This window comes from Neolamprologus brichardi, chromosome 22 (assembly GCF_056152115.1).
Source record: "Neolamprologus brichardi isolate AB-2024 chromosome 22, ASM5615211v1, whole genome shotgun sequence".
In the NCBI taxonomy this organism is placed as follows: Eukaryota; Metazoa; Chordata; class Actinopteri; order Cichliformes; family Cichlidae; genus Neolamprologus; species Neolamprologus brichardi.
The window spans coordinates 6193418-6206485 of record NC_142124.1 but is presented as its reverse complement, the minus strand read 5'-3'; the positions used below and the strand labels follow the sequence as shown (position 1 = coordinate 6206485).

The window sequence follows — 13068 nt, the reverse complement described above, 5'->3', positions numbered from 1 at the left end:
AAACTTGATCTTTGGTTTGTTTTCTGATTTAGTTTAAATTGAGCTTCTGATGGCTTGCGTGATATTTTCTTGAAAATGCTTTCTGCTCATATTTAGGAGTTTTAAAGGGCCTTTTCTGTCTTATGTAAACACATAGGAGTTAAACAGTGATGTTGCTGTTTCATTCTCTTTTATACTTTTGCCTTTCAATAAAGTCCCCAATAATCCAAATTTCTGTCTTTTTGTGATTCCATACACTGTACACTTATCTAAAACATGAGTTATGTCTAAGTGTTAAAAGAGTTTTTCACCAGGCGACATTTTAACTGATCACAGATCTATTAGGCCTCAGTCACAGTGAAAGAAGAATAGGTTGGCAAGCTCCATGTGACCACAGCAACCTCGTAGTGTATAACTGATTTCTCTGATTTTTCATTTGTGTTTTTTCTGTGTCTCAGATAATTACACATAGACAGACCCTAACCTTTAGACTGGGGAAGGTCTGTAATTATAATCAATGTCTCATTTATTAGCAGCAGAAATATTGGCAACACTTTGCAGTCCCTAAGAGTTTACCCGGATGAGCAGCTCATCTGCTCCTTTATTTATTTCTCCACCTGTAATGAATCACACACGGGAGTTACTGAGATTTGTGGCTGGCAATTTACTGCAAATTCTGCTAAATTTAACTCCAAACAGCATCTATTATTTTGTTATAGGTAAGTTTTATAGTTATGCTATAGTAGAATATACACAGAACATGTATAGTAGAAAGAGTAGAATTTGAGACGTTTTCTTTTTTTAAAGAATTCTGACTTGAAAACTATGACATTTTTACAACAACGACATTGGCGGTAGAAGTAGAACTTCCAGATAAACATTTTAATTAATTTTTCATGGCACAGATTCAGCAGGTTGCTGGAAACATTCCTCAGAGATTTTGGTTCATATTGAGATGACAGCATCATACAGACACACACACGCTGGAAATTTGTTGGCTGCACATCCTTTTCCTGTTGCAATCTCCTGTTCTATCGAACCCCAATGCTGCTCTATTGGATCGAGATCTGCTGACTGTGGAGGTCATTTGAGTGCAGTGAACTCATTGTCATGTTCAATAAAATACGTTTGAGATAATTTGAGCTTTGAAACATGGAGCATTATCCCACTTTAAGCAGCCATTCAAAGATGGGTGCACTGTGGTGGGGATGGACATGTTCAGCATCGAATCTCAGGTAAGCTGGTGTATTTAAACAATGCTCAGTTTGTGCTAAGAGCTCCAAAGTGTGTCAAGAAAATATCCCCACACTATTGCATGAAGAGTAGCCTGAACTGTTGACACAAGGCAGGATGGACCCATGCTTTCATGTTATTTATTTATTTATTACTTATTTATTCTGGAGGCCAGAGGGCAGGCAAGTAGGCAGGAACGAGAGACAGATATTTCCAGAGCAGAGGAGCGAAAGCTGTACTCCAGGTGAGTCCAATTCATGGGGAGCGACACCCTCTGTACACGGGGAAGATAAGGTTGCACGGGGAAAATAGGTAAAACAATTTCCAAAAAAGAGCTGCCTAGTTATCGCCAGAGGGCATATAACGAACTGGTGATTAGCCCTTTTGCTGATTGCTTGTAGAAGAGGCCCAAGTGAGATGCAACACACTCCACGCCAAAGGGGTGGACAGGAGACCGGCAGCACCAGGTGGAAAAACCCCAGACACTACCACCGACAATGACACTGGGATTCTTTGAGCTCAATACTAACATTATCAAATTCTTACATTCAATAGTTGTACCTTTAGTTAATCCCTGAGGAAATAATGTATTATTTACTAAAAAAAAAAAAAAAAAGATTTGTAACATTAGCTACTTTTCACTAAATACCAGATCTCACTAATATGAGGCTAATATGAACCACTGAAGTTTGTACCTGACAATAGGGTGAGAAAAGGTTGCATACGTTCTTTATCCTCTAGGGAACACAAATGTACTTACTGATCTATCCAATAATTCAGACTACAGTCTAGATCAAAGTGAACTGATCTACTGACTGGTAGACTAGAATGCTCATTCCTTTAGCTATGCCATCAAATGGGTTTTTTTTAAAAAAGACTCAAACAAAAAGTCGTAGAATATGTTTCAGGAAGTTTTTCCATGCATACTTCCTGCTTAAGTAGGTATCTCTGTATTTTGTGTTTTTGAGTTCACAGGCCTCCTCTACTGTCATGTCTTCCCTTTAACCAACATGTGGAAAACATGCAGCCAGACAGACGCGTCCTATTATCATCCACATAGTACAGACCAGGACCCTGCAGAACAGACTGTCTGTTATATCGTCTGAATTTCATTATTTTATCGTCTGTAGCAGATATTGTGCAGTTTCTTAAAAATATTCCCACATCAGCTGCTTGCATTAATCAACAGCCTGCACTGTAACATTATTACCTATTGATTTTAGTTGCACGTTTGCCAGTGTAATTATCTGATCGTTACATATTATTACATAATACGTATTATAACATGAATTCCAAAAAAGTTGGAAAGTTATTTAAACTTGAATAAAATGAAAACTAAAAGACTTTCGAATCACATGAGCCAATATTTTAATAAAAACAGAATATAAATAATATAACAAATGTTTAAACTCTTGGGCTGGCCAGAAGTATTTTTGCAACCACACGTAAGAAACTTCATTTCACAGACCCAGAAGCTCCAGCCATCTTTTATACTGTCTATAGTGATAAAAGTCAGTGCTGTGAAAATAAATGTATTCAACAAGTATGCACAGTACAAAAATCTTGAGCCACCTTTCTTTGTTTATATTTTGTTCATCCTCATGAATGAACTTACAAATCATGGACTTTACAGTCTTACTTGGCCGCTCCACCAACCCGTCAGTCTAAATGTGCAAAGGTACCTAGGTCGTTGACTTAGTGTTTTTGTTTTTGGTTCTTTGTCTTGTTTATTCAACTAATCCAAAATGCTGCAGCAAGAGTCCTGACAGGGACTAGAAAGAGAGAGCATATTTCTCCTGTTTTGGCTTCCCTTCATTGGCTTCCTGTTAAATCCAGAATTGAATTCAAAATCCTGCTCCTCACATACAAGGTCTTAAATAATCAGGCCCCATCTTATCTTAATGACCTTGTAGTACCATATCACCCTATTAGAGCACTTCGCTCTCGCTCTGCAGGCCTACTTGTTGTTCCTAGAGTATTTAAAAGTAGAATGGGAGGCAGAGCCTTCAGTTTTCAGGCCCCTCTTCTGTGGAACCAGCTTCCAGTTTGGATTCAGGAGACAGACACTATCTCTACTTTTAAGATTAGGCTTAAAACTTTCCTTTTTGCTAAAGCATATAGTTAGGGCTGGACCAGGTGACCCTGAATCCTCCCTTAGTTATGCTGCAATAGACGTAGGCTGCCGGGGGATTCCCATGATGCATTGAGAGATGATGAGATGAGATGAGATAGCCTTTATTTGTCAGTTGCAGGTCTTTTGCCCACAACCGAGATGACAGACCTTGCCGACCGTACATACAATACACAAACATCACATTGGGGAGACAGGTCAGGCTAGGTAGCGAGGAAAAAAAACATTGAAATGTGTAACACAAAAGGATAATACAGGAATGCACAGATATCAACACACCATAGCACAATAAACACAGACAAGCAACATGGGAAAGAGTTCCAGTGTGCACATCTGATCTGGGACCACTGCAATCTTTCGACTGCGCCTCCAACTGACCCGATGTCCACATCAGAGGGGAGGTAAGCGTTGGAGGTGGCGTTGGATCCGGGGTAGGGAGGGTGATGCGTCAGTGAGTGCTTATCAGTATCAGTATATGTATGTGTGTGCGTGTCGATAGTTCAGCTGAGACAGTGTCCTTCGCCCTGCCAGGCTAAGTAAACAGTCTTCCAGCCAACCCAGGTGGCCTTGCATGGAATGGGAAGGAACAGACTCAACACAGTCGTTATCAGGGAGTTTTGTTCAGCTCTGGCCTTGTAGCTGGCGCCGAGAGGGTATCCGGATGAAGTGATGTTAATTTTTTACTTTAGTGCAAACAGCTCATATGAATTTCAAAGCAGTTCTACAGTCCAACACTGGTCCCGTTGGAGAGCCGCGAGCTTCGCCATACTTGCTTTCTGTGATGTTGTCATTTCTTGTGCTCAAGGAGCCGATTTCTGAGAACTCACGGCAGTGTGCCTCCCCGAGATGTCATCCAATTTTGCACCCAGAGATGTTATTCCGGGCTAGCCCTTCCGAGATGTATCCAGTCTGCAGTCAGAGATCTTATTCTGAGTATTCACAGCAGCCGTAGCCTCTCCAAGATCTTATCCGTGGTGACTCAATGAGCCCATTTTGAGAAACTCACGCCTCTCCCATCGTTCCAATCCCAGCGGGCAGCCTTGTGGGGGTTTGAACAGCCGGTTCCGCTTTCTTAATTCTTCGATAAGTCAGGGCCAAGCCAGCTCCGATCCGCCAGAACCCTGTTACCATGGTTCCGAATAGGTAGATATCTTCAGCACTCAGGCTCACCCAAGCCCAAACTTCTCGTTGAGAAAGGGGTGTCAATTGCATTTAGGGACCAGTTGATCCAATCCATAATTCCTCTTTTAGGTTTTAGAGAACAGACTGTGAGAGAATGTTCCAGGGAAAATACAAAAAACAAAACAAAACACGAGACTAGACAAGGACATAAGCAGGGAAGATAAGGGAGAGGAGAAAAAGTGCGTCCGCCTCCTCCGAGAGCCAAAGAAGTGGGAGTTGTGTTTCTTCTGCACTGGTGTTAACAGACCTCTCTGCACTGAATCATACTTGTTATCAGTCTCTGTCTCTCTTCCACAGCATCTATTTTATCCTGTCTTCCTGCCCTCACCCCCAAACACATCGCGGCAGTTACCCGCCCCTCCCTCACCCTGGTTCTGCTGCACGTTTCTTCCTGTTAAAACGGAGTTTGTCTTTCCCACTGTCACCAACGTGCTTGCGCACAGGGGTCATATGATTTTTGGGTTTTCGCTGTTGTATTATTTTTGGGTCTATCTTACAGTATGAAGCGCCTTGAAGTTACTGTTGTGATTTGGAATAAAATCACAACATAAATAAATATAAATAAAATTGAAAATTTGATTTGGAATAAGGGGTCCATTAAAATCAGTTTCAGCTGCTTTGGTATTAATGAAATGAAAAACAGGTCCAGTAAATTGAGTTTTGTTCTTAATAGATCTCATGTATTTTCAAAGTTTTACTTTTTTTTTTAACCACTACCTATTATGAAGCAGCAGCATCAAGCAGATTGGTTATATTATTATGTATGCAGTGAGCTATTACACAGTCTTTCTCCCAGTGTTAACTTTTCAGTCTCCAGTCCACATTACAGGCTTCTTTACCAACAGAGCTGAATTGGTTTGGAAGAAAAAAATTTGTTGAGTTTAAGGACAACATGAACTTTCTTTCTTTCTCTTCCTTTATTAATTTTAATGCCTCAACCTGCTGATTTTTTTTTCTTTAACTTTTTAATGACATCCCATCTAAGGTTGGGTGTTGTTTTGGTCACATGTTAAATAGATATGTTTCACAAACTAGAACATGTTACATTTCAAATAAAGTCTCCTCAAATATATTTACATTTGTTTGTTCTAAAGAAGCAAAATTCTGCACAAAAGGGTGGATATTAAGTGCATCCTCATCCTACTGCTAACCCAAAGCCTAGCTTGGTCATGCTTTATATGTAGATGTTAGAGGTTAAAATCTCCTGCTGTCGGTCCCTTCTTCCACTGCACTGACCAATAACAGTTTCAAGCAGAAAATTATGAATTAAAAAAAATTAAAAGGTAAATGTTTGTATGTTATACCACATGACAACTATTCATAATAAATAAAATTCTATTCCATAATTTCACCACACATCTTGAAAGCATACCTGTGTTTCCATTTCATAACCTTTTTTATTATATCTGCCAGCGTTTAAAACTACTGCACATCATATGAGACAATGGCTTTGAGCTTTGACATTTCCTCACACTAACTCTAAATAAGGGAAACATTAGCCCATGGTATTATTCATGGGCTAATTCCAGCAATTCATCATGTTGCTGGAATGAGAAGTAACAAATTTCAACTTAGAAACACTACTTTCTTATTCTGCACATTGCCTATGAAGAATAATGTGATTTTCTATATGCCACAAATACTCTGTCTTCAAGTCTCTATTGCAAAAATTGCATAGATGCCAGTAAGATTCTCTGATTAAACTGAAATCAAACTAGCTCTTGATAGTTTGTTTAAATAATGAAGAATGATATTATCACTATTTTCTTGATTCAGTAAGTAAGCTTTTGTATTTTACTTGGTATGTATATTTTGTATATTGTAATATATACCAGATATATATTTTAACTACAGCTGTAGATAATTAATGCCATTATACTACTGTACATTATCACTCAGACAGACATGCCAATCATGCTAATACACAGAGCAACACAACATAGTTTACAGGAATTATTATATGAGTCTTGATTTGGAGTGATTTTAATAGGTACAATCTTGTAAGGAAACATCTTAATATTTAGTACAAAATCTAATTTTCCAATAGATTTATTCCAGCTGTTTTTACTTTGAATTATTCTCTACTCGAGTCGCAGTGAAAACTGTTTACATTGAGGTCTGTGGATTCAAAAACATCAGTGTTGTTGTGGACAGTTTTCAACATGCTGATCTGGATTTATTGATGAAACTCAGAACATTCCTTTTCTGTAGCGATGGATCAGCTCCGACACGTCATCCTTACACACTTTTATCCAGCCGTCTTCCCTCATGTGATACACTAGACACACAAACAAACACACAAAATCCCCAAAACACAACGATGAGCAAATATTGGCACACTAACACATAAACAGAAAGTGCATTTTTTTTTATATTTCCAGGTGTTTACTTTATGTTATGTGCTAGTATTGTATGAGAGTATACAGTATTCAATGTTACTTTAAAGATTTTGCATTAGACTGAGCTTTGAATAATGTATTATATTAGAACAAAACAACAAAATACATAGAAATTGAAACATATCATACAAAAAAACTTAATATATTTGGCACTCAGAAAAAAAGAAATGCTGAGAATTGTCATTCTCAGTGTGTACTCACTGTTGACCACCCCTCCAGAGTAAGCATCCCTGTGTGTAGCATGTGTAATCCCTCGACGGCCGAGCTCATACGCTTCCTCTACTGACATGTCTTCCCTATAGCCGCTGTCCACCACACCGTAGGCGTAACTGTTTCCACAGCCAGTAGAAAACATACGACCAGACAGACGCGTCCCATTATCGTCCACATAGTACAGACCTGGACCCTGTAGGACACACAATGTTTTTTTCTAAAATTTTGGTTCAAGAATAACACGACAAAAATTACAGATCTGACCAGCAAAGATGCAAGAATGATTTCTCTGGCATTTACACATCTGCCCAAGATTTATTAATAGACATAGTAATTTATTTGTCCAGAGATTTTTCCAGTTGGGGATTTCCATCTTGTGACATACAGTGGCATGAAAAAGTCTTTGCCCACCTCCCGATTTCATATTTTTTTTGTGTGTTTGTCACACTTACATTTTTCAGTTCATCAAACAAATTGAAATATTAGACAACGATAACACAAGTAAACACAAAATACAGTTCCCAAATTAAGGTATTTCTTATTATGCGGGATAAAAGAAAACATACCTACATGGCCTGTAGGTATGTTATTTAGGTAAAGGTTATTTAAAAAAAGGTCAAAGGTAAATGGCTGCAAATATCTTTGTTGTTTTCTAAACTTGTGCATAGGACTTTAAATTTGACAATTTATATTTATATAAATATAAATATGTGAATGTGTGTGTGAATGGGTGGATGACTGGATATGTAAAGTGCTTTGGGGTCCTTAGGGACTAGTAAAGCGCTATACAAATACAGGCCATTTACCATATTTGCATTTACAGTTATGAAATATGATTCATTAAACATGTTTGTGATTGTTACAGTAAAAACTTTTTCTACTCTGATTTTATGTTTTTTGTCTGATTTTAGATCAGTTGTGTTAATACAGTATCTCAAAATGAAAACATGACCGTAAATTCAGACACGTGAGGTTGTGCTAAAAAAAAGATGATACCAAAAAAGGCAAAGTAAATAGTTTTTAAAGCAAGGGCGTAGATTTGGCATGAACGGAAGGGACATGTCCCCACCAATATCCAGCGATTATTGAATTGTCCCCACCAATAATTTGATCTCTTCAAGTAAAGAAAAACAAACCCGATAGAAATTAAAAAAAACGATCTGTCAACGTCTCATTCACCCAGCGGTGCAGAAAGAGTTAAATTACGTTCTCTACTGGAGTCCTATATCATGTGACAAATATGGCCAATGTGATTGGCTGTGCCTGTCAGGGAGCTCTGTTTAGTTTTAGCAGCGGCAAACCTGCGCTGTGAGGAGGAGAGGAGGATGGCAGCAAAAAGAACCTGGATATAAGAAAGTATTTTTCAAATAAACCTGTAAGTCATTTAAAGTCAAGTTCTGTCCATCATAATAACGTTACAGGCTATGCAAGGCAATACATGCCAACCTGTTTTTCTCGGACAATCCCGAATTTCAGTGCCCCTCTTATTACTCTTTCTGGGTTGCAAAATAAACTTTAAAAAAATTTCAGGCGACAATGTAGCTGTGCAAACTTCAAATATCTGAACCGGGGAGAACAGCAAACTCCCAGCACATCGTTTTAGGCTTTGTCCCACATCAGTCTAAATTTGTATGTAACCATGAACAACGTGTTGCCATGTCCACCAGGAGAGACTGGACAGTATAGATGTAAAACAAATATGCCAGCAGTTTATCTCAGTTAACGAGAGGAGCAGGCCTGTGTTTGGCTCCTTCACATAGTGGACATTGAGTTGTTGTGTGGGGCACCAGTAGTCCATGTCTGTTGCTGTAACAGTAGTTCATGTTTAGAGTAAAACATCCCAGCTCACTGACTTGATCGGGGCAATAGTGCCTAAAATGTTGCATAATTTTGCTGAGAGATCTTTTACTTTGTGGTAATCTTAGACGAGTAGTTTTATGGACAAAAACCACCAGGTCATTCAGTGTTCCCTTAGTGCCAATGTATAACAGATGTTGGTGTAGTACAACTGCAGTAATGTTGTTAAGTCCTTAAAGTCTAAAGTTTATTAAAGTTTATTGTCATGACTCTATTTTAAGCTATTTTTATTTTTGTATGGAATATGGCTGAAGTAAACTAAAGTATAAAATACTTAGTCATTTGTTTAATAGTAACTTAACATTATATAATTCGCATATAAAACTATGAATTGTGATTTTAAATGGTTTAAAAGCAGGTAGAATAGCATATGTAGGCAAGTATATTTCTCCTGTTTTTATTAAGAAGCAAAGACGAAAAGGAAAAAAAAAAAGAAACAGGGTTCGGTGGTTGAATCATCTGTCCCCACCAGTGCCAAAACCAAATCTACACCCTTGTTTTAAAGGTAAAATGTGGAGGGAAAATCAAAAGTAGTCAAAAACAGCCAATTATACCCTGGACCCCAGAGGGTTAACATTTTTTTAAAGTAACACAATAGTTACTTTTCCTAGTAATTAATTACTTTTAGAATCTTGTAAATCAGTTACTAACTCAGTTACTTTTTTGAAGAAGCAACTAGTAACTATAATTAATTGACAAAACAAATTTCCCACGTGTGGGACTAATAAAGGTTATCTTATCTTATCTTTTTCAAAGTAACTTGCCCAACACTGGTCATTTCTAATGTGTTTTTCTCATTACACCTTCTGCCTGACTTTCATCCCACATATATATATATTACCTGCTTGTCCCATCCACAGATCATGCTTCCCATGGAGAGGCCCATTCCTCTGTAACCCAGCATCATGTTGGACAGCAGCTTAGATGCAGCAGCCACAGAGATCCGGTGGTTGTTTCTCAGCCTGTACAACCTGAGGGAAAGAATAACAACACAGGACCAAATCACTATCAGAAAAATCAGTTAACCACTCAAGCCTGACTTGTGCCTGTAGCCCTTCTTAATCCATTCTGCTGATGGGTAGCACTAACTTTGGAAGCGTGCAGGGTATAATGTAGCACTCATTTTGTCATTTTTGAAAATTTGACACACTATTACTGATTAGTAAAATTAACATTTATATTCATCTTTTTTACTTACAAAAACTAAAAAAAACAACAAAAAACCTTGTAACTTCCTTAAGTGTGTGGCAGGGTGTGGTTTGTGGCTCATCAGCAGGTTCAGGGTGTGGTGTCAGGGGAGGCTTGACATAACTTTAAAGACTACACTAATATAAACATACTAATATACTCTTTATTAAATGGTCTGTAAACTTGATTCTGACTGGTAGAATAGTTTAGAATAGAAAAATTAATTCAGGAGATTCAGGAACTGTAAGAAATATTCTAGTCTTTAAAATATTGAACTTGATATTTTCAAACTGGACATACCTGCACTCTTTGGCCAGGAGTCTCTCCCAGTGCTGACAGTCTGCAGCACTACCTGACATGGTGCCCAGCAGGTAAGAGTTGATCTCTATCACCTTGTTGGCATCTTTTGATGCTGCAGACACATGACAAAGGGACTGGTTCAGATACAGGAGCGCACTGAGATTCTCTAAACAAGCAAGTATGTTTTCCTGTTGTTTGAAGCCAGAATTTAAAGTTGTCATTCATGCACAATATGACTTGTTTCTCTTTTCACCAACGAACTCTGAGCACAGATGAAGCTTTTGTGAACATCATTTCTCTCAGAGAAGAAAAGGAGAATGGCTGTCTGTAGTATGAACTGTTTTTATACAGATCATCCAGAAACTTAATGCTTAGGTTTTGGTAAGTGAAATTCCACAATTTTTTATGTATGTTTCTTAATACTAATTACTCTGTGTCTGTGTGTGGCACTGTGTGTGTACAGTCTATGGGGGCAAGTTGCTAACACCGGTTGGTAACGTATCAAAGTACAGTTACTTGTCACTCCAGAAAATCATTCTCTGCTCCGCAGAAACATTTTCACAGAAGCACTACAGCTCTGAACATTTTTTTAGAATTAACTGAAGAAGCTGTAAGGAAACCCTTCATGTCAATGTTGAGCCATGTGAGAATACAGTTAACTGTCCAGAGTGAGGGAGTTGATTTCCTGCTTGTATCTACGGAAAACCCTCCAACCACTAATGCACCACTTATATACTTTTAATCAGATACTACAAATACATTATCACCAATGTCAGCCTGTCAGATTCTGTTTGCTTGGAAAGAAATGGACACAGTACTTTGTAACTGTGGTCCAATTCATTATGAGGAAGAGCAAATTTTTGTGTAAAGTTAGTTTAATAAACAGTGGGAGTGCACAATAAATAATATAGAGCTCTAATTCTTTGAATTACCATGATTTATTTGAAATGGTTGGTATTAGTATTGGTATTATTAGTTGTGTATTATGACCAGTTAAATGACAAACTACAGCTTAACATACTTTACTTGTTGATTCAGTAACATGGTATCCCTTTGCGGACCCTTCTAATAGCCTGTATCAAAATGTTCTTGTTTGTTTTATTCAGCATGTTTCTGTTGGACAAGAGCAGAATATAAAGCAACATCTCCACAGACTGCCCCAATGTGAGAACGTAAGATTAGGAGCAAAGTCTATCAGTAAAATCTGGATTTAAATATTGCTTTCATCCTGGACAAACATTTAATGATTACACTAACCTCACGAATGAGGCCAATTATATCTTTGGAAACATGCTTAACTATTTTTTTAAGTTCTTAACACACGATTTCCACCGTTTGCTTAACCTTTACTTTTGCTTTCTTCATTTATGGAATTAGAAATGAAAAATGTAATCACACATTTTCAGACATGTTTGTGTGGTTGGCAAACTGCAGACAGACTCTACCAGTTATTCATCATACCTAGGTAGTTTCCTGCTGAGGCTCTGGAGTCCACTGCCACGATGACTCCGTGCTTGAATTTGAAGGCCAGGGTGGTGGTACCGTGGTTCATTTCAATGCACACGCCTCCGTCATGGTTGCAGGACTTCAGAAACCCTGACGGCTGTCATGAAACCAAAAAGGGAACTAATGGTCTCTAATGATTCTGAGTATGCTAAACAGAAAGTAAGAGACCATATCTAGCATATGAAAAATGAAATTAAACACATCGTAAACCCAAACTTTATCCATAGACCCTAACATTGTGAAGGTCTCTGCTTACAACACCAGAAGCGAAGAGACGCGTAAAGCGTTATTATACCGAGTCTGATGTTTGGATTCTGTAGCTGATTTAAAAACGAGAGAAATGTTGAATTATACTCACGTCCACACCCGGAGGGACAGCAAACTCCTGGGTTTTAGTGCCAAAGTTGTAGTGGTTGGTTCGGTCTACAAGATGCGTCAGTCCTGCTGGAAAGATCTGTTCACGGAGTTCACAATATTTTTTATAACCGCTCACATCAAAAATAGCCATCGTGTGTCCTAAAGTTGGGAGGAATTTAACTTTTTTTAAGTATTTAACACAACGGCCTCAAAATCAACCAAACGACGGTGAAGTCGATTGATTCGCAGTACGGTGGATTTCCTCGTAGCTTACGCGACAAAGAAATCGAAAGTGAAAGTTTTTTTTAAAACTCTTCATCGGTGCAGGATTTTTTTCAAATTTCTTATTAAACAAAATATCTTCAAGCAAGAAGTAATGCTCTGATGTTTCCATCCTAAGTCCCATTAACCTAAAAATTGGAATTTTAATATTCTATCGAAGTTCAACGATCAATTTAGATTTCAGCCAATAGGAAGGCTTTATTCTTTTACACCATCAGTATCTAAGCGGAAGCGCAGCCGACAGGTTTTTGGGAAAACAGCGCAGATCAGGGACATTAACGCATTTAATCAAATACAGCATTTAATGTGTTTAATTAATTGTGTAGATGTAAATGTAACATTCCTTTCGTATTATAACTGTTATTGTTAGTTCATGTCTGTTGTTTGGAGGATCAAATATCACAGTGTACTTAAAGATAATTAGAGAAAGAAACACCAGGA

The 13068-nt window shown here is 38.0% G+C and overlaps 1 protein-coding gene across 1 annotated transcript; it reads right to left on the bottom strand.

Annotated features, from left to right (window-relative positions):
- Positions 1 to 6468: 6468 nt before the first annotated feature.
- Positions 6469 to 12786, bottom strand: psmb8a (proteasome 20S subunit beta 8A). The gene is made up of 6 exons (XM_006794459.2): positions 12347 to 12786; positions 11944 to 12085; positions 10483 to 10594; positions 9836 to 9965; positions 7126 to 7330; positions 6469 to 6803 (listed from the first exon to the last, which is right to left on the bottom strand). Exons 1-6 carry the CDS (start codon positions 12494 to 12496, stop codon positions 6715 to 6717), a joined length of 828 nt encoding a protein of 275 aa, XP_006794522.2. The 5' UTR covers positions 12497 to 12786; the 3' UTR covers positions 6469 to 6714.
- Positions 12787 to 13068: the final 282 nt, after the last annotated feature.

Coding starts and splice junctions, on each gene's coding strand:
- psmb8a (XM_006794459.2), bottom strand. CDS start 12,496: ATGGCTATTTTTGATGTGAGCGGTTATAAAAAATATTGTGAACTCCGT. Junction 12,086..12,346: donor CTGTCCCTCCGGGTGTGGAC/GTGAGTATAATT, acceptor GTTTCATGACAG/CCGTCAGGGTTTCTGAAGTC. Junction 6,804..7,125: donor CTCTGGAGGGGTGGTCAACA/GTGAGTACACAC, acceptor TTGTGTGTCTAG/TGTATCACATGAGGGAAGAC.